This window comes from Lutra lutra, chromosome 8 (assembly GCF_902655055.1).
Source record: "Lutra lutra chromosome 8, mLutLut1.2, whole genome shotgun sequence".
NCBI lineage: Eukaryota > Metazoa > Chordata > Mammalia > Carnivora > Mustelidae > Lutra > Lutra lutra.
Genome location: NC_062285.1, coordinates 119,282,721 through 119,309,311, shown reverse-complemented (window position 1 = coordinate 119,309,311; position 26,591 = coordinate 119,282,721). Strand labels below are relative to the sequence as shown.

The 26,591-nt window shown below is 36.2% G+C and overlaps 2 protein-coding genes across 10 annotated transcripts in view; one reads left to right on the top strand and one right to left on the bottom strand.

Moving 5' to 3' along the window:
• Positions 1-2,434, top strand: part of USP44 (ubiquitin specific peptidase 44) — a 46,838-nt gene extending 44,404 nt beyond the window's left edge. For all 8 annotated transcript variants that reach the window (XM_047739822.1, XM_047739819.1, XM_047739821.1 and 5 more), the window contains 2 exons: positions 640-845; positions 2,229-2,434. In XM_047739822.1, coding sequence (XP_047595778.1) covers positions 640-845; positions 2,229-2,428 — 406 coding nt within the window. In that variant the 3' untranslated portion in view covers positions 2,429-2,434. The remainder of the gene's footprint in view (positions 1-639; positions 846-2,228) is intronic.
• A 3,528-nt stretch (positions 2,435-5,962) lies between these two features.
• Positions 5,963-26,591, bottom strand: part of METAP2 (methionyl aminopeptidase 2) — a 30,870-nt gene continuing 10,241 nt past the window's right edge. For both annotated transcript variants that reach the window (XM_047739827.1, XM_047739828.1), the window contains exons 3-11: positions 25,577-25,642; positions 21,850-21,952; positions 13,958-14,119; positions 12,816-12,997; positions 11,895-11,989; positions 11,554-11,650; positions 8,326-8,429; positions 7,567-7,682; positions 5,963-6,649 (exon numbers count right to left, since the gene is read on the bottom strand). In XM_047739827.1, coding sequence (XP_047595783.1) covers positions 6,397-6,649; positions 7,567-7,682; positions 8,326-8,429; positions 11,554-11,650; positions 11,895-11,989; positions 12,816-12,997; positions 13,958-14,119; positions 21,850-21,952; positions 25,577-25,642 — 1,178 coding nt within the window. In that variant the 3' untranslated portion in view covers positions 5,963-6,396. The remainder of the gene's footprint in view (positions 6,650-7,566; positions 7,683-8,325; positions 8,430-11,553; positions 11,651-11,894; positions 11,990-12,815; positions 12,998-13,957; positions 14,120-21,849; positions 21,953-25,576; positions 25,643-26,591) is intronic.

Genomic DNA, 26,591 nt, shown 5'->3' with positions numbered 1-26,591 from the left:
TCATACTTTGTGCGTGATAAAAACATTGCTTGCTGTGGTTTGGTTCAATAAGAGGAAGCATGACCAACAGACTGAGAAAAATAACAGTACAGAGGCATTATTCTATCCCTAATGAGTGTTGTGCTGACTTACAGGGAAGGGTTACAGTTCCTATTTTTTTCTTAGAAGAGCTCTAAAGTGTTCCAAAGAATTAGATGTGCCCTTTTTTTTGTCCAGCTTTTTCCATATACCTGGCCAGGAAAGGTCCAGGTTATGTCTCCCAAGAACAAATTCTAGATTCTGGAGTATCTTCCACATGGTGTGACAAGGCAAGAGAGAATTAAAAACCCTTTGGTACCCTGAATTAGTCTATTAGAAGGGGGAAACTGCTACTAGGCCATAATTTCCTTTGCTGAAAGTTGATTTACTTCCACTATCAATTAACTGCAGAAGACAAATATTCTAAAACCTGACCAGACCTGTTAAATGAACCTAAATTTTTCCATTTTATAGCCAACTTCAGCTCTGAAAGGATTTTATATTTACATTATTTTACATATGACACTTTGTATTCTATATTGAGGCCTTTTATTATGACTGTCTGAACCTAGTACATGGTTATATTCCCTTGACTTTTATTTTACCCTGGTTTGTTCACAGGTGGTCAGGACGTAATAACCGAGAGAAAATTGGTGTTCATGTTGGCTTTGAAGAAATCTTAAACATGGAGCCTTATTGCTGCAGGGAATCCCTGAAATCCCTCAGACCAGAATGTTTTATCTATGATTTATCTGCTGTAGTAATGCATCATGGGAAAGGATTTGGCTCAGGACACTACACTGCCTACTGCTATAATTCTGAAGGAGGTATATAGATGGGGAAAGTATTTTATTTTGGGTCACACCTGGAAACTGGTATTCAGGCTTTACAATTTCTAAATTGGCCACTAATCATCTTAAGTGAAGCCACTTGACCTTTTTTTTTTAACAATACTTTTGTTTTGTTTTATTGATTTATTTAACAGACAGAGATCACAAGTAGGCAGAGAGGCAGGCAGAGAGAGAGGAAGAGAAGCAGGCTCCCTGCTGAGCAGACAGCCCGATGCATGGCTCCATCCCAGGACCCTAGGATCATGACCTGAGCTGAAGGCAGAGGCTTTAACCCACTGAGCCACCCAGGCACCCCTGACCCTTTTTTTTCAATAATACTTCTGCATTTCTTAAAAAACAAAAAGAAATCAAGGATTTGTGCAGAAAATGGAATATTTTCTGCAGGATTATAGTAGTTTTGACTTTCAGAGGCTGTAGCAATAGGATAATAAGGATGGTCACATTAGTTAAAAGTCATTTTGCTATCTTATAAGCGTATTTGTAAGGACAAGTCCTCTGTCTACTGATTCCATCTTGTTAATTTTGTTAGAGAACAGAGCATTAATGAACTGGGGATCACAGATATTTAGAACAAACTCTGAGTTCAGGTTTTCTTTTTTATTTTTTAAAGATTTTATTTATTTGAGGGAGAGAGAGACAGAGGGAGGGGGCAGAAAGGATGGGGGGAGGGGCAGAGGGAGAGAGAGAAGCAGACTCCCCATTGAGCAGGGAGCCTGACACAGGGCTGGATCCCAGGACCCTGGCATCATGGCATGAGCCAGAGGCAGACGCTTCACCACCTGAGCCACCCAGGCACCCCAAGTTCAGGTTTTAAAACTCACTTTCACTTACTGCCTTCATGGACCCTCAAGGACAGTCTTCATAGGTGGCAAAATTGACTTAGGTTTCACTTTTTATTTCCCCTTCCTTCAACTACTACTGAACGAGGACTGAGCCTCCCCATTCATACTATTCCCCCTCACCCAAAAAAAAGATGGAGAGAAAGCCCACATAATCCACGAATGCAATTAATTTAACAGTAAACTACCAAGAGTGAGTTGCACACTGTTTGCTTTACAGTATGATTAGCAGCAAAAGCATTAACTGGTCGGATTATACCTAGAATTAAAGATAGTGTCAAGTGAACTAATAAGATTTTTTAACTTCAGATTACTTCTAGAATAGAGGTAGATGATTCCAGAATAACATACTGCCAAGCTGTATTTCTCATTAATAGAAATGAATTGGCTGATTATTTTCCCTTCAAAGAAACGTAACTCTCATTGAGACCATAATGCCTTGAAATCCATTTTAATTTATATTAGAAACTTCTAAAGTTATTTTATAAACATTAAGGTATATTTCTGTGCTTCACTCTAGGGTTCTGGGTACACTGCAATGATTCCAAGCTAAGCATGTGCACTATGGATGAAGTATGCAAGGCCCAAGCTTATATCTTGTTTTATACCCAGCGAGTTACTGAGAATGGACATTCTAAACTCTTGCCTCCAGAATTCCTGTCTGGTAGCCAACATCCCAATGAAGAAGCTGATACCTCTTCTAATGAAATCCTTAGCTGATCCAAAGACAGTGGGGCTTTCTTCTTGCGATTTTATATATACTTTTTAAAAGGGCTTACAATTTGGAGTTTCATTGTTTTTTTACTTAGGAATCAGTGCACTGTTTATACATTTTGTATCTACAACAAAACTCCTTTTACAGAAACAAGATTAGCATAAATATGTGTATCGATGACAGCAAGCAGGTAACAAAACTTTTTTCAAGTACTTGGGAGTTTTAAACTTTTAGTGTTTACTTCAGACTAGCATTACCTCTTTTTTATTTTGATGTCTTAATTGGCTCAGATCATGAATTTGTGCAATCTTTTACCGAAATTCAGGTGGCATCATTTTATACATTTATTTTTTATAGGCATTTTCTATACAAATTCTTATTAGATGGAAAATTAGATACTTTCTTTACTAATAGTCATACCAAAAAAAAAAATTTCTTTCAGGCCATCTATTGCTGAAGTTATCTTTGCCATTTGAAGGGAGTTAAACTACTACTGTGATATATCAAGGTATCACCTAAATAATCATCAATCACACTAATTTATATTCCTGAGGCTTTGTGTGTTACAGGGCTCAGAATAGACATTACTTTGGTGAACGGAACTTCCATTTTTCCAAAAACTTATTAAGTTTTAATAATCGTTCTTTATTTGGCATAGTCCAAAATGAAAATGACAGCTTTATAAATAGTATATTTAAATTACTTCAGTACCATGGACATGAAAACAATGATGGCTGGGACTTACAATGATGCTTTGTTTGGCAGCAAACAAGTTTGTCCAGATTCTAAATAAACAGTCTTATCAAAAATCTGAATTCAGCAGTGTATTATGATATACAAGTACAGTTTAATGTGAATAAGTTCATTTTATATGTTTAACATTAGATCTCTTAAAAGCTTTGTACCATATCATATCGAGATTTTTGAAGGAAAAAAATTGTCTTCTTGAAGAGAAAAAAAATTGGCAACTGAGCAACATGTTCAGCATCTTATATTTCTAAATAGCTAAAGGCTTGGATAAGTTTTGCTCCTATTATGTGAAGATTAGGAGCCTCAGATACTCAAACACTGGGCCCTTACTTTTTTAATTAAAAATTATCTAAACTTGCATATCATTAAAAAAATACAGTATGAAAATTCTGCTCCTTAATAATCTTACTAGATTTCTTCAAAATCCAACTGCTGGTAACTATTCACTAACCTCTATAGATCAGCTATTTAACATCTTAGCTCAGGGTTAACCACTGGAAGATCATTTTTTCCTTTTTTAAGGGGGTTTCCCTACAGGTTGAAATCTTAGTGAAAGATAATATCCTGTGGAATGCTGTTCTCGGCTACTGATCATCTATTAAGTATAAGCTTGAAAAGGACCTCTATTAGCAAATTTTACTTAAATTTCAGAGAACAGGTCATTGGGGCAGCTGATCATGAAGTGCAATGAGAATTTATCTCTGAACAGACAAATCATTTATGCCAGAAATACAGCTTCAGTATTAAATGGCTAAAGTTTAAAATCATTCATTTAAATACCTATGCAAGTTGTTACCTCAACTGTTAATGTAATTATACCTCATTAAAAATTTATGTGGTCAAGATACTAGAGTCTAGCTTCTTTTAATTTCAAGGATTACTTTATATTTGGGTTAGCTGCTGTACACTTTTGCACCTAATTTTAGGGAGATTATTTTAAAAACCACTCTGGAAGCTTTGCTGTTTCTAATCGTATAGGTTGCTTGTTTCAGTACTTAACTTCATTGTAAAAATATATGAGAGAAAGTGACTTAGCCTTTTACTTTAATCCCTCAAAACCAAAACCTTTGAGGGGAGGCTGTGTGTGTGTGGCCAAGGGGGTATATGGGAACTCCGCAGTTTATGCTCAATTTTGGTACAAACGTAAAACTGATATAAAAAAAGTCTCTTAAATTTACAACAAAACTAAAACCTAGCCAATGAACAAAAACTTAGATTTCTTGTTCTATATCTCAGTGTAGACTTTACATTCAGCTAAGTTGATCTAACAAAAAACAACATGTTTTGGTTGTAAAATAATTTACTAAAGGCACTATTTGTTAAACATCAAACTAATTTGTTACCAGTAAGGTACATCATTGTAAACATGACAAAATGATTTCAAGAGATACATGGCTAGTAGGTAAACAATACAATTTTTTTAAGTGACAGCTTTCCTATTTACAAGATCATATTCCTTCCAGCTATTCCAGGGGCTTGCAGTGATGTTACTGCTCCCAACAGTTACACCAGGGAGGGGGAGCTTGGAGCTCATAATGGGTTTGAGATCACTACTGCTAAAGAGGTCTCACAAAGCTCCAAAATTCTTCACTCATAAGGTCAATTGTAAAACTCTTTGAGCTTAGAAATCAAGGTACTTTCTGTCTCCCACCAAAACACATCAAGAAGGTGTGGACTCAGAACCCCAAAAGAACTAGCTGGAGGCCCCAAGACCTGTAACATGCCCAAGCATGAATTGGTGAGCTCTGCCACTAGGCACATCACAGAAAATGGAGGAAATAATCCAAAAGTAGCTCTTGAACATTAGCACCATAATAAACATGGCTCATATAGCTAAAAACTAGATTGTTTATCCCATAAGATAACATTCATTTATAGCTCTAATGCTGAAAGAGCAGCTTTTTAATGTATAATAGATCTAAGTACAGAAGTCCGGTTTTTCTTCCTATGAGAAAAACATTAAACAAAATACAAACTAAACAGCATCCCAGAGGCAGTGAATCTTATTGTGCTAAAGCATATACAAATTAAGGCTTTACCTTGGTACATAAACAATTTTAAAATTATGTTGGAACATTCCCCAAAAATCAGTTACAAAGAATTCAAGCAATTTGTTCAAGAATCTGTAGTGGGACTCAGTTCAAGCAAGTATTCAGCATCTTACATTCAACTTATGCACTTAGCTGCCATAATGTTACCTTAACCTCACTCCCTGAAATGCCACCATAGTTTTGAATTCAAGCCAGTGCAGAGGGCAGGGTGTTAAAGTCATTTGGCTCACTAATGAAAAAGCCTAATGATGCAATTAAACTTTTCTAACTAGAGCACAATCCAAGTACAGGAAGTTTCCCTGTCTTAGTATTTGTAGTTTTAAATGCCCTTTTGGTCTACTGAGTAAGCTGAATACATTTCCTGGTAAGTACTACCACTGGAGAAAGGATCTGTATGTTGAGATTTTACTAAATCAAGGTTTCGAGCTGGTATAATGTTCCTACTAGCATGTTTCAATTAATCTTTCCAATGTCAGGGGAAAAAATGAAAGACAAAGATTAATATGGTTCTAAAAAGAAAATAAAGGCAAACTATTCCTAAAGCTCTATGTTAATTTCTGAAGATTCTCCCACTTTATGCACGTACAGAACTTGTTTTAGCCGCTCTATCGGAAGAAAAGTTTCAGTGTAGAGGTCTACAGTCAAGATAAAAGGCTCTACGTTTCCCTACGTGTTCAGCTACTTACGTTTAGCTAATTCCTGTGCACAATTATAACCACAGACATTGAAATATAGCTCTCAGATCTGAAAATGTCTTTATTTTTTAGAAAATGGATTCCAGGAAGGTTAAAAAGCAATACCAGAGGGTATAGGTGCAGAATTGGATGTAGTCATTCAAAGCATTCAATTAAGAATATGGCAATATAAATATCTGAAAAGCATCTCTTAGGTGTTCAAACAAAAAATGTATAAGTCATTCCTAACTAATTTGAGCTTTATAGCATTTCCTAGATGGGAAAAAACAGTTAACATTTGAAAGTCTTGAAAGCTTTTTCCTTGGCTAATTACATTGGATGGTTTGCCTTCGATCAAATTCCTTCCTTTTTAAACATGGATAAAAGCATTACATAGGTCCACTGTTAAACAGACAACATGTTGCAAATTACTTCTGGTATAATGTATTCCAACAAAGCTTAGAAAATAAAAGATGTTGAGGCGGCTTTGGGCTAAGTTTAATAGTCATCTCCTCTGCTGACAACTTCTTTACACGTTGGACGCAACAGTATGGTATGTTCAAACTGTGCTGTGTATGATCCTTTAATGTCACATAATGGTGGATATGGATCTACAATGCCCAAGTCACACAGATTCTTCAAAGCCATCAAGTATTTACTTTCTCCCAAGCGATCCAGCCATCTGCGGCAGAAGGCAAGGGTGCCAAAGTTTTCATTGATGACATTCAACAAGTGTTTTGTTCTTGGAAGCCTAAGAAGAGAAAATCCAGAATTAAAGGTAGCTAAAAAGTTACCCATTAAGGAAAAAAAAAGTTTCCCCATTAAGGAAAACTTATACAGTAGATGTGGCTTTACTCAGTAATTCAAAAAACTTTTTGTTGCCTCTTTCAACATTCAAAAGTCAGAATGTGTAACAGCCCATACCTAATTATACATGGCAGCTGAATGGGAGACCTGCTGAAGGCTGTCTTATCATATGTGTCTATGTGCACGTGTGTTAATTTCCCCATAGAGACTTGTCAACAGTACTATGATGGCAATTTCCTTTTCTGTGCATCAAGCTGAAAAGACCTGCACATAAAGGAGGTATAAATCCATCCTTCAACCATCTTCTCCAAAAAAGTTAAGGGGGAAAAAAAAGGTTAAAAATAGAAAGTTTACCAATAAGAAAATATTAAGAACAAAAACCTAGAAATGCTAGGGGTGCCTGGGTGGCTCAGTGGGTTAAGCCTCTGCCTTCGGCTAAGGTCATGGTCTCAGGGTCCTGGGATTGAGCCCCACATCGGGCTCTCTGCTCAGTGGGGAGTCTGCTTCCCCCTCTCTGCCTTCCTCTCTGCCTACTTGTGATCTATCTCTCTCTGTCAAATAAATAAATAAATAATCTTTAAACAACAACAACAAAAAACCAACCTAGAAATGCTAGCAAAATTATGACCTCTCAAATTACCATCGGAAACTGTATCTTAAGAGAATACCTGCCTATGTCGTTTTTATTGCGGTTACGATTTTTAACAGGCTAGTTTCTTTGCTGTATTATAAAAATCCACAAAACTTCCTGATAGGCTATAGAACTGTACACTTACAAATGTACCACTGTGGATATCTGTCAAATTTTTAAAAATGCTGCTAACTGGGAAAAGAAACATATTAAAAACAACGGTCTCTCACCTGATTGGCACATGTCCAACATCGAAGTTTTTCATATAGTGTGAACATTCCATATCATCATGAACAACGCCTTTTCCTGTGCTTCCAAAGGTTTCAATGGCATACACTTCTCCTTCCTGAAGAATATGTAAGAATCAGGGGAGAAAAGAAAAATCAAGAACTAATTAAATTGCCATCTATTAACTTCAGCCTGAGGTATTGTTTACTTCATGTAAGAAACAACATGAAATAACCCCGGTAGTCATTATCCACCCTTCCTGCTTTATCTCCTTAGCACTCTTTGGTCTTTCTGTGTCCTCCTATTAGAATGTAGCCTTTGTGGGGCACCCAGGTGGCTCAGCTGGTGAAGTGTCTGACTCTTGATCTTGGCTCAGGTCTTGATCTCAGGGCTGTGAATTCAAGCCCCGGACTGGGCTCCACACTGGGCATGGAGCCTACTTAAGAAAAAAGAATGTAGCCTTTACATGGGCAAGAATTTTATTTTGTTCACTATTGCATCCTTAGTGACTACTAAAGGGACTGGCGCCTAAGAGATGCCTCATAAGTGGTGAAAAAACCACCCTCTGGCTAGCCAACTTCCACATCTAACTGAGCCGTTGTCTGACCAGTCACGATCTGCACATTCAGGTAGACCAATTCCTATTGGAGTACAGATGGCAAGTTAATTTTGCTCAACATACTACATACTCAACTACCACCAACTTTAGTTTGGAAAAAAATTAAAATGCTTCATAAAAACACTACTAATGGCACACATACCTCCATTCTTGTTGCCTCTCCTCCTTTCACAATGGGCACTGTTTTCCCAGCGTGTATTCTATATGGCCCAATTGAATGTCCATTTAGGTTACGGATTGGTTTCACTGGTGTAACAGGAAAAGACAGTTATTCAGGGCCTTCAGGAGCACAAACAGATCTCTTAGCTTTCTGACACAGACTTCAAGTATTGACTTAAAAATAAGACATGGCTCTACTAAACTACCCCACATTGGCACAGTTACATACAAACTGGAAAACTAGTGGAATATGAAAAGATGTTTACAGTGTTATCAAAAACTAGAAGGGAGGAAGGGAGATACTGGGAAAAGAACAAATTATGTGATGACACAATGGGGGTCCATCCAAGGAGGTATCGTTAATAAAAGTTATAAAATGCCATGTACACTGTGATTACAAACAAAAAATACAGTTATGGACCAAAAGGTAATGTGAAAATGAGAATTTTGTGTCAAAATGACAGAATTATAAAATGAAATTCTATTATTATAGCACAGCTCATGTGTTAGGAAAATTTAAACAATTCCAAGGTCCCAAGACCAATGACAGAATGAACTGAGGTATATTCACACAATGGAACACTATACAATAATAAAAACAAAAAGTTGCGATACAGTGAACAACTGAAATAAAACCTAAAGAAAAAAAGAAGAGAGGAAGGCACAGTTGTATGCATACTGTTTTATTTATTATACATATCAAAATTAAGCACAATAGTATTATTTAGGGATACATAATTAGGTGATAAAGACATTAAGAAAAGCAAATGCAAATACTTCAGCACTCCAGGCAGTGGTTTGCTAGAGGAAGGCTGCTATAATTCAAAAGGGTATACAGAACTGAAGGGCTTCTGAACTGCTGGGAATATTCTATTCCACAAGGGATTGTAGTTTTCACAATTGCTTAACTGAATTTTTATGTTGCATGTATCTCTTCACACATGACGTAATTCCACAATAAAAAAGGGTTTAAAAAAATCTAGCTTTAGGGGCGCCTCGGTGGCTCAGTGGGTAAAGCCTCTGCCTTCGGCTCAGGTCATGATCCCAGGGTTCTGGGATCGAGCCCCCAATCGGGCTCTCTGCTCAGCAGGGAGCCTGCTTCCCTTCCTCTCTCTCTGCCTGCTGCTCAGCCTACTTGTGATCTCTTGTCTGTCAAATAAATAAAATCTTTAAAAAAAAAAAAAATCTAGCTTTACCAGTGCTAGAATTCTTAGTACAAGCTACCCTTCTTTCAGGGCAGAGTAGGTAGCAAGGTTTTTTTCAATTCACTGACAATGAAAAAATGACAATTATATTTAGGGGATGGCACAGAAAAAACTCTCAATTAGCTCTTCAAAAAAATTCACCTTCTTTTACAAATGGTAAGCTAAATTTACTTTAAAATTCAGTAAGCATCACTATTTCCCAAGACCTGGCAAACTTACCCCACAGGCCAATCAAAAATACATTTACTTAAGATTTCTTAGCTATACCAACCTCACATAAAAACCAAGTTACACAGAAGGAGCAGGGCATAGGAGTATCCATTTGTATATTATACAGGTTGTGACTGCAGCAGGCTAATTCTGGGACCAGAAACTATAAAGGTAACTTTCCAATTCTATAGCTTCCTGATCAAGGTAAATAAAACCACTCCCTTGATGGCTCATTCTGTTACATGGTTTTTGGAAACTGCTGCTGGGAATACAGCCTACTGTCCATTTCTTTATCTTCCCAACATCATGATTTGTCTATATACTTTCTACTCAAATTAGTAAAAATTAATTATGCCACCCTCCACTAAAAACCTTGATCAACACAATAAGTGGTATCAAAAAAGGGGTGTGCTGAAACAACAGAACCTAAAATTTTGCACTGGGTTAACGGAAAGTGTAAGAAGGCAGATACTGATTCCAATATTTCAGGTTGGCAATGTTATGTGGTAACTAAATATTAAGTCAAACTGTCACTTAATACATCCTGAAGGGCAGAACACAAGCCAACCAAAATTACAGAATTAGAAAACAACAGAAGGAAAGATGATTTGAGAGGGACTTGAGTAAGCATTGTTTGTTGTGACACCAATCCCAAATCTGGGGGAAGGAAATCACAAATTTGTTGCACACTAGTAAATTCCATGCATTGTCATAAAATTTACAGTTCTTAAAAAAAAAAAAAAAAAAGAAAGAAAACATGACATCCTTAATCCTATTACAGTCAAAGAAACTTGGGTTCTGTTTACAGGATTTATCTAAGTTCAGAGAGACCTGTCTGACCCTACAGTATGACTAAGTTTATCTAAGTCAGATAGACCTGTCTGACCTTACAATATGTTTTCTTCATTATCCCATAATACCTCCCATCCACGTGTGAGCAGCCTTAAGAGAGTATTTTGATTTGTACTGGTGTTCACAGGATCTGACAGAGAGCCACAAGGACAGATAACATCAGGTTCCAGAGGAAGAACCCCTTCTGTAGTTGGTAGAAACATAATACTCTATCACTATCAGCAAGGTTATGCAAAAAATGCTAAATGATGTGAATTTACTGAGGGCAAGGAAGCATGAGTGTCTCTGCAAAGAGGAATATAAAGAAGAGATAGGATTTGGTTAAAGGAAATGTAGGAAATACTCTGTGAGAAAGTTATTAGAATAGCAGTTAGAGAAAACAGTGAGCAGAGATTAGGAAGGGGGATAGTGGTCAGACCCGGAGACTGGAGAAAGGCTGGAATGATGGGAAAGCAGCAGAAAGCATAGGTGACTCTGGACTATGTACCTAAGGCAGTAGCTAAGAAATACTAAGAGGCAAAGGGAATAAAGATTAAAGGAAAGACACACAAGAAATTAACTGGACTCTAAATTCTGAATTCAAAGCAAAAAAAGTGGGGGGGGGGGTGGAGGCATCAATGGAAAGAGTCTCTGGCTTGTCTCTGAGCCTCAATCGGACTAGTCACAGAAAACCAAGTCTGCATTTTGTCCATTCTGGGATAAATCCCTTGGTGTCCCATCACCTACACCACAGTAGCTTGACAATAGTTCCCACCTAGTGACCACAGTTTTCCTAATATGAGGAGGTCATTCATTTCCCCCTTCCCCCATTTTCCCTCTTTGTATTCCCAGGAGATAGAGATAAAGCTGCTGACCCAAAGAAAGCACTCAACACGATTCTGCAAAATTAATTCTGTAAGAGGTCACATGCATTTCAAAATAAGATACAGTTTTTAAAAGCATACCTTGATATGTCTTCCCATCTATTTCAACCTCATAGGATTCCATAACTTCTTGGATGGCCTCACCAACATCACACAGACGGACATCAATTCCAGCACACTAAAAACAAAATGATGTATACATTTTTACTCAAAATGAAGATTTTTTTAGCAATTTATTAGTATTTTAAAATAAACTGCTTTGCACATTATAACTTCCTCTGTAAGTCTTTGGTACAGTGTACTAGAATTACCCACTTTAAACCCTAAGGGCAGCAGACCAGTCTTACATAATCCAAAGACCTTAAACAGGCTAGAAGAGGTTCAAAATACATTGAATGAAATTGTGCTTCTAGTTCACATACCTTTATTCCAGTGTTAGTGGCATCTTTTACAGCTTTTAATAATGTATCATATTTGGGATTAAAAGTAACAGTAAAAGCACAGTCAATAATCCTACCTGAAAGAGAAAATTCTTCTTTAAGTTGACTTATCCATTAGTCAATATGTCTACTTCATAGCATCTACTCTATTAAACTTACTAGTTAAGAGGAAAATAAAATGATGGGTTCAGATGAAGGCAACAGTCCAAGTACCCAGACAGTATTCACAATCCAAGTGGAAAAAAGCATACATTATTCTAAAACATAAAGGTTTTAGAATAAAAAGACTATTTCCAGTGTTAGTATATATTACTTCAAGAAAATACCAATCCAGTACTAACCCAGGTGGATAAGCAAAATTATAAACAGAAATCAAAGAGAAAAACCTGGGGAACTAAAGAATAGCAATGTGGGCAGAGAAAATGTATGGGTCCACAGACACTGGTCAATCATCAGTTCAGTTTCTCCAATTTAGCAAAACCTCAGGTTAAATACTTTATTTGAGCTTTATTTTCTCACCTAAAGAGAGATAAAAAGATACTAACCTGAGGAGGTTTGAGACAGAATTTAGAAAAGCCAGCAAGTATATAAAGGTTGAAACTTAAAGGATCTAAGTAAATGTTTGTTGTTATACGGATAATTGTCTGAAACAACATGAAGAAATGCATGACTAAATTCTTCACACTTTGTTACAAAAAATAATAAACCTCAACTACCCAACAGTTTTCATTATATTCCATTTAGCAGGATGCTTAAAAAAATCTCAAAATCTGCCTCAACACAGCTCTACTGAAAAGTAAGGCATAAAGAAGAAAACTGGAGAGTTCAAAACATGTAGCCCCATCCAGCAGAAAGAAGACTAGATTTTTTTTGGCTAGGGGAGGCTTATTTCCAAGAACTTACCACTTATATGTGTTCCAAAGTCTATCTTACAGATGTCATCATACTGTAATACTGTTGTGTCACCAGCATTTGGAGTATAATGGGCAGCACAGTTATTCAGAGAGCATCCGGTAGGAAATGCCAGGCCTGCATTTAATCCATTCTCTTTAATTAGCTTTCGTGAACAGTCTTCCAACTTTTCACTATTAAAAAAAAATTGTCTACTTTTACATTTTTATCCTTATATAACCTACAAGTCATCAGGTCCAGAGAGTTCACTAAATACTCTTAAATTACTTTCTGGGAGTAATCTGAGCACTTCCTAGATATGAATAAATAGTTCTCTGATGCTATGAAAATAGCAGCTCATCTCTAAAAGATAAAAAGAATTTATTTCCATTAGAAGTCTGAAGAAACAGAACCACAAGATCCACTTTTTACTTAGTTTTCTAGGAAATGAAATTCTTTTTTTTTTTTTTTTAAGATTTTATTTATTTATTTGACAGAGAGAGATCACAAGCAGACGGAGAGGCAGGCAGAGAGAGAGAGAGAGGGAAGCAGGCTCCCTGCCGAGCAGAGAGCCCGATGCGGGCCTCGATCCCAGGACCCTGAGATCATGACCTGAGCCGAAGGCAGCGGCTTAACCCACTGAGCCACCCAGGCGCCCTAGGAAATGAAATTCTTGACTTAGACTAATTTAAATGTTGACTATGTTTTATTTGCTCAATGTTGCACACCTAAAAAATTGTCTGAATTAGAGGACTGTTGCCTTTTACAACTAATTACTCCTCAGGGAAAACTGGAGAAATAACTACTTTTATTGGTTTCTTCATTTCATTGTAACTATGTTTTATGACCAATAATTTTGATATTAATTGTTAGATAGCAAAATAACAGATTTTCAAGCAGAACATAAGAATCATAATAATGTGTGCATTTGCATATGTAAGTGTACATGAGTACAAAATAGGGTGGTTGAGGTATAAATGTCCTCTTACAATTTCCTCATTACATCTACAGTACAAGAACTCAGAGATATTTCTAGGAGCTTCACTTTTTCAGGTTTTAGCAAAGTAATAATGAAAGCCAAACATTACAATTGGAGTTAGCACTAAAGAAAAAAAAAAAAAAATCATATTCTTACAAAAATATATTTCTTTTACCAGATTTCTATCATTGTCATCCCCGGCTTGATCCAGCTCATAACATATTTTCTAACTTGTCGATGTGCTTCTGCAGCTTCTCGAAAATCATTCCATATCTCTTCACTAGCTTGATCTAATGCTTTCTTTTCTTCACTCGTAGTTCTCCAAGCAGCTGTTCGCCTTTATAGTATGTACAGCATTAGTCATTAAGAAACAGCAGATAAACATAAAAGCGGAGAGATAAAAATATACTAATATAAGACATTTTAGATAAAACGCTACACATTCAGTTTCTCTTATTAAATGTCAGCAAAATTTCTGAAATACAAGTAGTCACACATTTGCAATCCAGCCAAATCAAGTTAAACCTTCTTTAGGACTCAAAAGAAAAACAAACAAACAAACAAAAAAACAAACCCAACAACCTCAAGTGAGATTTCATTCATAGAGACTAAAACTCTGCCACACAAAAAGACAAAAATCTTAAGTCAGAAGAGAGTCCTAGAAACCAAGGAATGGGAGAAAATAGTCATCCTTCCACTCAAGGTTATAGTCTAAGAGACTTCAAAAGACCACACCAAAATTAGCATTTAACTTCATACACAGGGTAAGTACTAATGCAAAAACTTGACCTGGAAATCTTTATACACCTCCCTCAAAACATAAAATATTGTGTGTTTTTGTAGGATTTTTCTAATTGTATGTATGTATGTATGTATATATGTGTATTATCTATATCTATATATCTATATATCTATATATGAAGTGATCTTCCTTGAAGGATATGGGTCATAGTTTAAAACTGCCAGGAGTATGGGGCGCCTGGGTGGCTCAGTTGTTAAGTGTCTACCTTTGGCTCCAATCATGATCTCAGGGTCCTGGGATCAACCATGCACAGGGCTCCCTGCTCAAGCAGGGAGTCCGCTTCTCCCTCCCCCACTCCCCCTGCTTGTGTTCCCTTTCTCATTGTGTCTCTGTCAAATAAATAAATAAAATCTTAAAAAAAAAAAAAAGCTGTCAGGAGTAACAAACATTTTTTATCCAGTATCTGGGAATAGGGAGATCCACTGACTCCCTTTAAGCAGCATATTTCAAAAGCAGTAACTGTTTTCAAATGAAAATCTTTTAAAAAGTTGTAACTTTCACACATTAAGCAATATTGAATATACAGCTCACAAACTCAGTGATCACCAATATATAAATTATATTCACTTACAAAAGTGATGCCTTCAAGGAATTACTATTTGTCTCCAAGTATGGTCTACAGGCAAATCCAGCCAGCACCTGTTTTGTCAATAAAATCGTACTGCAATACAGTTATGCCCATTTGTTTATATGCTGTCTTTAGCTACTCGCATGCTACAAAGGCAGAAATCAGTAACACCCAAGGCCTGAAATATTTCCTATATGGGCCTTGAAAGAAGTTTATACAATTGCTCTACACCAAGTCCCTAAGTTAATGGCCCCAAATGCTGTCACTGTCAAGTTCATTATGATTACTTTCTACTGCAGCAGCTACCTGTGTGCCAACATCTAACACCTCTAATTTGCTACAAAGACTCAAAGGGGCTGTCCTATGTCTATTTAAGGATACTTAAGCATCACAGAGCCTTCTTTGGTTTCTTTTGTTTAGAAATGTATTTTTTTATTAATTATTTTTATTAACATATAATGTGTTATTTGCCCCAGGGGTACAGGTCTGTGACTCATCAGGCTTACACACTTCACAGCACTCACCTTTTCACATACCCTCCCCAATGTCCACAACCCAACCACCCTCTCCATACCCCCCGCAGAAATGTATTTTGAATCTGTATAGTGATGTTATCAGAAAACTGAAATATTGCAACACCATCTGTTAAGGTCAGTTTTAAACTCCACAAATATTTAAATGTATATAAACTACTTTTATCAGAATAGTGAAGACTCAAGAAGCAATTCCTAATAGAAGTATTCAAACAAACATCCTTAGACTAGAAGGTAACAGGATAAGATCCTTTAAAAACTATACTCTCGACATATGACTCAATCTTTTTCAGCTGCAATATAGTTGCTCACTCCATGATGGGACAGACAAACTATATCTCCTGACCTCCAGATATAACTCCAGTTCATTCTCTCCCATGAATCTAAAAATCTTTCCTGGGAACCAAGAACCCAAGTATTCTAAGAAAACATCATTTTCAGGCTTAAGAGTACTAGATAAAGTCTTAAATCAATTTTTAAACTTAACATATCACAATTCTTCATATCACATCTCTTACATGGGCCATAACTCCAGCACATATACTACAGCCAAACCTATATGGACAGCCCTGCCCCAGAAGCCAAACATTTTGTGAAAAACAAAAATATCTTCAAACCTTTTCTCTAGAATGATAAGATAGACTATTTTCACAGGGAACTGATGGGTATCAGCCATGAAAATGAAATTGGTTATTATCAATTCGCATTTCAATTCCTCAAATTCACTTCTTGTAGGTTAAAATGTTAAGTATAATTAAATCCAAATGCTAGGGACGCCTGGGTGGCTCAGTTGGTTAAGCCGCTGCCTTCGGCTCAGGTCATGATCCCAGTGTCCTGGGATCGAGTCCCACATTGGGCTCCTTGCTCAGCGGGAGCCTGCTTCTTCATCTGCCTCTGCCTGACACTCTGTCTGTGCTCACTCTGACAAATAAATAAATAAAATCTTAAAAAAAAAAAAAAAAATCCGGGGCGCCTGGGTGGCTCAGTGGGTTAGGCCGCTGCCTTCGGCTCAGGTCATGATCTCAGGGTCCTGGGATCGAGTCCCACATCGGGCTCTCTGCTCGGCGGGGAGCCTGCTTCCCCCTCTCTCTCTCTCTGCCTGCCTCTCTGTCTACTTGTGATCTCTCTCTGTCAAATAAATAAATAAAATCTTTAAAAAAAAAAAAAAATCCAAATGCTATTTGACTACATTTTAAAATCAGAACATAATACAATAAAGATCCCCAATACTGAAATCAACAAGCCTCACGTGATCTTATACTTCTGAAGCTGCATAGCTGATCCTTAGAAGCAGTGAATTCAAGCTCTAAAATCATAATTCCAAGCTCGTACTATTTCTAAGAAAATATGATGAAGGAGCCTCTCCCCTTTCCTAAATAAAACATTTTGATCATCAGTTTATTTAGCAAAAATAGAGAAATTAGTAAGATGGAAAAAAACCTTCTGAGCTCATAATAAATCTCTGAAAGGGCAATTAATTCATCCAACTGACAGAGGTGGGTTAGAAATGCTTAAAACATATCTGTGCAACAAAACTATCAGAATAACTGCTTGAAAGAATCTTTACAGAAGTGTTTATAGAGTATGTAAATTCACAACTCTTTCATACTTCTGAGTCTTTTCAGTATTTCATCATTTTTATTAGATTAAAAGCATAAAATACATAAGTCAAACCAAAAGACACAAAGGAATCCAATTAATTTCAGTCAAAACATTTCTGAACTCATTGCATAGGTAACTTAAAAACTAGTTATATTTGTATTTTTAAATCACTAAATGCCACATTTATAAAAAGCCATTCAAAAATGCATGACTTTTGGGGGGCCTGGGTGGCTCAGTGGGTTAAGCCTCTGCTTTCGGCTCAGGTCATGATCCCAGGGTCCTGGGATAGAGCCCCGCATCGGGCTCTCTGCTCAGCAGGGAGCCTGCTTCCCCCTCTCTCTCTGCCTGCCTTTCTGCTACTTGTGATCTCTGTCTGTCAAATAAATAAATAAAATCTTTTTAAAAAAATAAATAAAAATAAAAATGCATGTCTTTAAAAAAATAAAAACAAATAAAAATGCATGTTTTTAACCCAGAAATAAGAACACACACAGACATGACACCAATTCTTTCCTCTGAAAACTGGTACTTAAAAGGGGAAAAATAAAGCATATTTTAACTCTGTCTATAAGAAACTGTAGTTAACTGATAAAGTTAATTGATACCCAGTAGATAGGGAAAATTCTTCTTACAGGTCAGCTAATAAATGTAGAAAGAACAACAGAATTAGAAATCCACCATTCTGGGATGCCTGGGTGGCTCAGTTGGTTAAGCAGCTGCCTTCGGCTCAGGTCATGATCCCAGCGTCCTGGGATCGAGTCCCGCATCGGGCTCCTTGCTCGGCGGGGAGCCTGCTTCTCCCTCTGCCTCTGCCTGCCAGTGCTCGCTCTCTCCCTCTCTCTCTGACAAATAAATAAAAATCTTAAAAGAAATCTACCATTCTGCAGTCCCCAAGAAAATAACTGATAAAGCATGGATACTGAAATAATTAAAAAGCTGTTGGAAGAAAAGGATATTCCAATGGTACCAAACTACCCCCACAGATTACTTGAAAACTACAAAAAGGAAAAAGTACCTTTAAAAAAGAAACAGCTGGCTATTACCACATTAACCAAGTGATCAATACAGTAAAACTAGTAAGAGAAAAACCTGACCTTATACCTGATGCAACAGACTATGATACAATATGAAGAACATAGTATCACTTTTACGTTCCAGCCAAAGTGCTTAATCTAACTCTAATCTAACCCTTCACAACTAATTCCAGTTTACAGAAAATAAAGGCATAGAGAAAAAAGCTTAATGACACCACAAGGAAACAATAAAAGAAATCCCAAAATATAAGACTTTCTAAACTACCTGGTCTCTTCAAAAAGTCAGTGCAATAGAGAAGAAGGTAGAGATTCTAACTATATGCACCATATGAACCTTGACTAGATCATGGTTTAGAGGGCAAAAATAGCTAAAGACATATCTCAGGGATAATAGGGGAAAAAATTCTAAATATGAACTAGGTACTTACATGATACTGGAAAATTACTGTTAATTTATGTAAGTGTGATAATTTGAAGGATATCTAATTCTTGGGAGATGCTTGAAGTTTGTTTTTTTAAGTAGGCTCCACAACCAGCATGCAGCTCAACTTGGGGCTCATACTCACCACCCTGAGATTAAGACTTGAGCTGAGGAGCACCTGAGCAACTCAGTTGGTTAAGCTTCTAACTCTTGATTTCGGCTAAGGTCATATCTCAGGGTTGTGAGATCCATCCTCAACAGGCTCAGCTCTCAGAGGGGGAGTCTGCTTAGTCTGCTTCTTTCCTTTTCCCTTTCCATATGTCCCCACCCACTCCCTCTGAAATGATTAAATAATCTAAAAAAAACCAAATAAACAAAAAAAAAACAAACAAACAACAACAAACCTGAGCTGAGATCAAGAGTTGGACACCTAACAACTGAGCTACCCAGGCACCCCATTGCTTGAAGTTTTTAGAAGTGAAGACTCAAAAGAGACTTGGGGTACCTGGCTGGCTCTGTTGGTAGAACATGCAACTCTAGATCTCAGGGTCATGAGTTCAAAACTCATGCTGGGCTTGGAGATCTAACTTAAAAAAAAAAGGGGGGGAAAGCACTTGGGAAGCACTTGGGTGGCTCAGAGGGTTAAGCCTCTGCTTTCGGCTCAGGTCATAAGCTCAGGGTCCTGCGATAGAGTCCCGCATCCGGCTCTCTGCTCAGCTAGGAGCCTGCTTCCCTCTCTCTCTCTGCCTGCCTCTCTGCCTACTTGTGATGTCTCTCTGTGTGTCAAATAAATAAAATTGTAAAAACAAAAACAAAAAAACCCCCCAAAACTTATTTTTTAAATGCTCTAGCAAAAAAAGAAAAATCAGTAGAAAACACATACATATACAGAGACATATAAAAATACTGTTGATTTCTTTACTAACATGAAACCAAATTTAAAAAAGGGTTATAAAACTGTTTGTAGTATAGTTCTATCTTGAAAAACAATAAAGCCAACAATAAAAAAATGCTCAAAATTATTAGTCTGGGAATCATAAACTAAAGTATTAATATATTCTTTGATACAGCAATTCCACTCCTGGAAAACTATTCCATAATAAAACTGCCATAACATAAGGAGATAATACACACACACGTGTATATTCTTAGAAATTTTTATTACAGAATGGTTTGTAGTATTGCAAAAAACAGAGACAGAATGAAGGCTGATCAATTAGAAAATGGTGGAATAGGGGCACCTGGGTGGCTCAGTCGTTAAGCGTCTGCCTTCAGCTCAGGTCATGATCCCTGGGTCCTGGGATCAAGCCCCACATCGGGCTCCCTGCTAAGCGGGAAGCCTGCTTCTCCCTCTCCCCGGCCTGTGTTCCCCTCTCTCACTGCGTCTCTCTCTGTCAAATAAATAAGCAAAAATCTTAAAAAAAAAAAAAAAAAGAAAAAGAAAGAAAGAAAATGGTGGAATAAAGTATGGCACAGCCACACTACGGAATATTATGAAACCATTCAAAGGAATAACTGCTATTCTGACTGAGTTGGAGGGCTTTCTAAGAGATAGTCCTGAAGGAGAAAAGGTGAGGTAAGTGTGCCTATGATTCCATTTTGGAAAACAAGACTAAAAGAGTCCCTTTACATAAATGGACATAGATGTACACATACATAAGTGTATAAAAATATGGAAGGCTACCTGCTAGGTGTTTACATGGGTCTGGAAAGAAGGGAAGGAAGAGGGAACAAGCAAAAATAAATAAAATAAAAAGACTATCTTTAAAAATAAATGTGATTATTTTACTATGAAAATTATTTTAATTAAGTTAATTAGTTTAATTAGAAAATTAAGTTAATTAATGTGAAATTATATGTCTGTGACATTTCAAAAATAGACACTTCAAGATAGGAATAGTGACTGGTGAATTCAAATTCAAAGAAAAGATGCTCATGACACAAAATTTCAGAACTTTATACTTATTCACTAAAAGTACTAGGAATGAAGGAGAGGGATTAAATGTAACAACATCATGTTCTTTCCTGAAGTTTAAAGAAAAACAATGATGTCTTTACAGGTCAATGAAACAAGGCTACAGTAGAAGCTTTCTTAACCAACTATTGCAACCACTGGATTAACTGATGCTCTTGATTCTCTCTGTAAAAATATACTAACCAATGCTCATTGTATGCTGAATATGAGGGGCTGACAGCAGCAGCTAACGAGGGGCTGACAGCAGCAGCTAACGCGTCATGCTTACTATGCATCTGTTACTCTCCTAAGTGCTTTACATATATTATTATTCCTCACAACCCTACGAAGTGCTCATTTTATAGATGAAGAAATGAAAGCAAAGACATGATAAATTACTTGCCCAAGTCACAAAGCTAATAAGTGTCAGAGCTGGGATTCATTTGAATCCCAGCTTCCATGTTCTTAACCAGTCAGCGTAATGCCACTATGACTGTCTGCTGACCAGGTGAAATCTATCCTTTCAAAACACTTTCAACAATCAGGTGATGCATCTGCAAACCAGTGTAAGTCATCTGTACTTGTTACTATAATTATGTAATTTAGCTATATAGTACATAAAAAGAATTTTTCCAATGAAACTAAATTGACTACTCAGAAAAATCTCAATAAAGGGAAGTCATCAAAAAATACCTCTGTCAAATTAAGCGCAGCTGCAAATGGTTTGAGGAAAAAAATGTAAATATCCAATATCAGCCCTCAGATTACTTAGCTTGTATTCCTCATGGAAGCTCAAAATGGATTACATTTACAGACAAGGTATTATGGATATAGCTTATGGGAAGAAAAAAGTGGAGTATGATACAAATCCATGTTCTAATACTGAGATTGATGAAAAACAAATGTTTAAGTTAACTTTTATCAATAAAGATTTTTTTAGTTTTGTGATCCCCACTTTAACATACTTTTTTGATTGACTGAACTACTACTGGTCCCAATCATTTTGGATAAGACGGCTTCTACTGTATTTTCTATAACAATTCACAAGCTTTTATTAAGGTAGTGGAGCAAAGTTCTGAGAAAAATCAAATCTGCTTTATCGCTAAACTACAACTTTCAAAAGTCAAACTGGAAGTTATCTTATGATTCTTACCCATCTTGTGTGGGTGGGTACTCGCATTCTTGTCCTTTGGGAAATACACCGTTAGGATACAGGTCACATATTGGAACTGAGGGAGGGTCTGTTTGAACTTTTGCTGTGAGATACAAATAAAACATTAACTTCTGTAGTTAAAAATAAAATTAAGCAGTTATCATTACATTTTTTCTCAGTTCCTAATGGCTGCTGTATGTCCTAATTTTAAGGAACCTTCTTGCTATCATAGCCTTATGGTTAAAAACAGAAGATATTTCACCATGCTGGCCACCTCCTCTCCAATTTACTGTTGCTTGGGAATAGAAATATTCAACTCCTTAGAACTCCATTATGTATTTAAACAGTATATATCTTGGCAGAAAGTACATTTCTAGTATTTTTGTCTTCATTTACTATACCAGAAATAGAATAGCATAGAGAGGCTGGTTTTCACAAATAAAAATCAAAGAGGAAACAAGAAAGTATGAAAGAAACCCTACAACAATGAGGTAAAAATATAACGCTATTACGTATTAGTAAGTGAAGAACTTATTTCAAGGGTATATTAGGTATAAAAGTTAAGAGTATACATACCCAGTGCTAAAAGAATTTAGGTAGCCACATACAAATTCCCAGATACTTTAAAAAAAAGTTATAGTCCTTAGCATACATTTTAAGGACATTATTTCCCAAACTATATTCTAAAAGACACCAGTGTTCCAAGATGATTTTTAAAAATATCTGGAGATTTGTCTTTTAAAAAAATTTTTCAATACACTGAACCAGTTATAGAATTCCCACTATATAAAGAACTGCCTTTTAGTAATGAATGCTGTTCCCCAAAAATGCCAGGAAGTCTATTAATTTATGCAGTGATACTGGACACTTGATGCATTTCTGTAGCACTTCAACTACTGAGGTGAAATATGTGGTATCCTTTTGATTGTAACTGGCCTTATGGATTTTGTGTGTCTTAAAGTTTAACACCATTTTGCTCTCTTTGTTCTGCAATGGGGGAAAAAGAACTATATAAATAAAAGTATAACCATTTATTGAACCACATCATTTACCCATTGAACTATACTTTGGTTCCTTCTTTTAATTCAAACACTCAGTACCTCATAAGCACCAAATGTTTTTGACTTTACATAATGTTTAAAAGTGCTCTATGGGCGCATAAACTTGGGAAACGCTTTAAGGTTCCTCCTAAGAGGAAACAGCAGAATTTAAAATAAAAAAAGATCTTAAAGATCACCTAATTTTGCTTTACACTTAAATCTAGGAATCCCATAATACTCCTGACATACGGCAGTGTGCTCCCAACAATGCAGACAATCTATCTCTGAAGTGAAAATCCATTCATTTTGAAAGAACTCTATTAGAAAGCTCTTCCTACACTTCTCTCTCCCTGTTATTTTCATCTGTTAGTTCTAGCTTTATTCTTCACAGTTGAAAAAATTTTATTTTTAATTTCTACTGATTCCTTCCTCTGTATGATGAGAAATCACTTTAAGGGATATGGTTCTTAACACTTTCACCTCTATTTGCCAACCCTGAAACTGTCAGTGTTCCTTTTAAGTTGATATTAGAACTGACTTAAATTAATGGCCCAAATAAGGTATAATTAATATAAGGCTATACTACTGATTCTAAAAATCCTACACCTATTAAATAGTTATGACTCCCTGCTTTTTGGCTCACATTATACTAACACTCAAAATCCTTAGACCTTATCACCCTGTACTAACTTTATATATGTCTATTAAGTTTCAGCTTGTTAATACCTGCCTATTTCTCAGTTTTCCTGATCTTTTGAAATTGTGAGTTTTATCAACAAAGTACTATTGCACTGCCCTCAGCTTTATCTCAGCTACAATTCTGATAAAGATGCCTTTTATATGTCCATAAATTATTAACACAGAATAAAAAAACTCAAAAAGATCATTAGAGAAAAAAATTTGTAATCAAAAAATGAGAGCTGAAGTCTAGCCTCAACCACTTATTAACTGTGACTTGGACAAATGGCTAGATGTGCCAAGCCTCAGTTTCCTCATCTACAAAATGAAGAACAAGATGAAATGCTGGGTAACCTGGAAAACTATTATATACTATGTCCAAGGTATTGTCTAAAACTATGCATAACAATTTGTACTGCAGTTACCATTAACTATCACTTATAATTCTCTCACTTTAGAGATGAGGAAAATGAGGGCAGTGAACAGTCCATAATTACATTATTTGGTTTATTCCACAAGTGATTTATGACAGCCTACAAGGATATATAAAATACACAAATAAGAGACAGTAAATTAGAGAACAAAAATCAAAACATGGAAAGAACATAAAATAGTACCTGAAATACTACCAATATAAAACCACAGATTTGACTCTAAGCCCTCTAGGAGCCAATACTTCCAAAAAAAAAAAGGCTTGGTTATTTGTATGGGTCATGTTTATGAGATAAAGCACATTAAGTACTCAGGAAAAGCACAATTATTCTTGATACCAAGACCAGACAAAAGACTGTCTCTTGAGAGTACTCATAAAGAAATAAAATGAAAAGTAAGTTCAACATCCTCAGAGGAAGCACAATAAAAAATGATGGCATCATACTAAAACATCTGTCAGTGGAGGAATTTTACCAAGGGCAAATACAAAATAGCCCCTTATTTACCTTCATTAGGGAGTAATATAAGAGTATTGGGAGAAATAGTTCTCTCTCAAGCCATTCTCAGGTAATATCATGTCTCATGAGCACACTTTTAACAATTTTTGAATGGAGGGAATATGACATTACAATCACTGGAAGATTTCTAAAACACGGGTAACCCATGCTCATTAAGTACCGACTATGCTAGGGACAGAACTGACATCCTATGACTAGAAGGATCTGAAAATAGATGCCTGAATAAAAAGGCTATCCCATCCTCATCTGGTGACACATCTGGAAAATTCCTGGTAGAGCCAAAAGCTTTCTTAAAAAACATTTAAGTATTTCTCTTAACATAGATATAAAAATGAGTCAAGCCTCCAATATTTTGATTCATAAAATTTTAGCCTGAAAGATTTAAAGGAAGGTATAACCAGATACTCAGTGGTCCCTATACCCTAAAGGGCACCCAAGATTAGAACTTGTTCTGATTCTCAACCCAACTTTTATTCCCCAAGACTATACAATCTCCCCTTGGTCTCCCTAATAGAATATCAGGTCCCTGAAGAGGTTTGGTTTGCCATTTAGAGAAACAAAACCATAAGCAGGATCATATTTTAAATGAATACAAAATAGTACAATGTTATTAATAAAATTCAACCATATACACAAATTTTAAATAATGGTACTCTTCATTAAATATTTATCAAGAAGAATCTCATAATTTCAAAGCTGGCAGGTGAACTGCAAACTATGGTTATCCTATTATGCAAGGTAGAATGACTTTATTCATCCCTGACAGAATTGTTACTTGTATTATTTAAGTTTTAAATTATAAATTCATTCCTAAATTGCAGTAAAATGCAACCAACTTATTATTAACATCCCTTAGCTCAATAAGGGAATAAGATAAAGAAAACGCCAACAGATTGTTAAATGAAAAAACAGTTGTGAGTTTCACTAAATTCCACCTCTAATAAGCCTAAATTTATTTCCTTGACACACAATGGAATCTTATGCAATTTCAAACCTATTCAAACCTCTGGTTAATAGATACTTTTTATTTGTCAGATAAGATCAACTTAAGACACTAACGTCCTCTCTTCTTCTTCTTCTTTTTCTTCTTCTTTCCAGCTGCTCCATCTCCATCCCCATCTCCATCTAGGAAAAAAGCATTTCAAGTACATTATTTATTTAAACCTCATAAGCAGAGGAACAAAGCAAGCACACACAAACACACACAAAGCATCTTAAACAAGATATAATAAAACTGACCCAATACTCTTAGAAAAGAATTCTGAATACTGCTAATGTATAAGAATTTGACTTGTGTAACCAAAAGCACTAAGGAAACTTTACTTGACTTAATCTAATTAAAGAACTTTGAATAAGATACTCTTAAGAATAAAAAATGCATTAGCAGTCTTTTTCAAAAGCTAGGAAGAAGAGCTAGTGTTAGTTTAATACCAGTAATAATGACTGTGTGACTTTACCTAAAATAATACTAGTTTGCTTATATACACTTTGTGGTTCAACACTTGTATTTCATGACCTCATGTGATTCTCAAATCAATTTTATGAGATAAAACAAGGAATCTTTAAGGGACATGTCCAAGAAAATCCCAATTAGTAAATGGCAGAACCAGACCAAGAATATGTCACCTGATACTAATCCAGGAAGGAGTATTTGGGGTGTCATATTTTAAAATACCTTTTCCTGAATAGTTACTATTAGAGAAAAAGAGTTCTTCTTCTGGATCAAATTATATGAAAAAATCAGAGGGCATATATACTTTTCCTAGGTTCAGAGTAGAACCTGATGCCCCAAAATGGGGATTATTAAGAACTATTTCAAAAAACTGCTTGCAAAGGGGCACTTGGGTGACTCAATCGGTTAAGTGTCCAACTCTTGATCTCAGTTCAGTCTTAATCTCAGGGTCATGAATTCAAGCCAAAGTTGGCAAAAGAGCATCCAAAACTGCCAGTATCTGCCTGTAAGGGTTTTTTTGTTGCTTTTTAAAGATTCTATTTATTTATTTGAGTGAGGGAAGAGAGCATGAGTGGGGGAGGGACAGAGGGTGAAGGACAAGCAGACTCCCCACTGAGCATG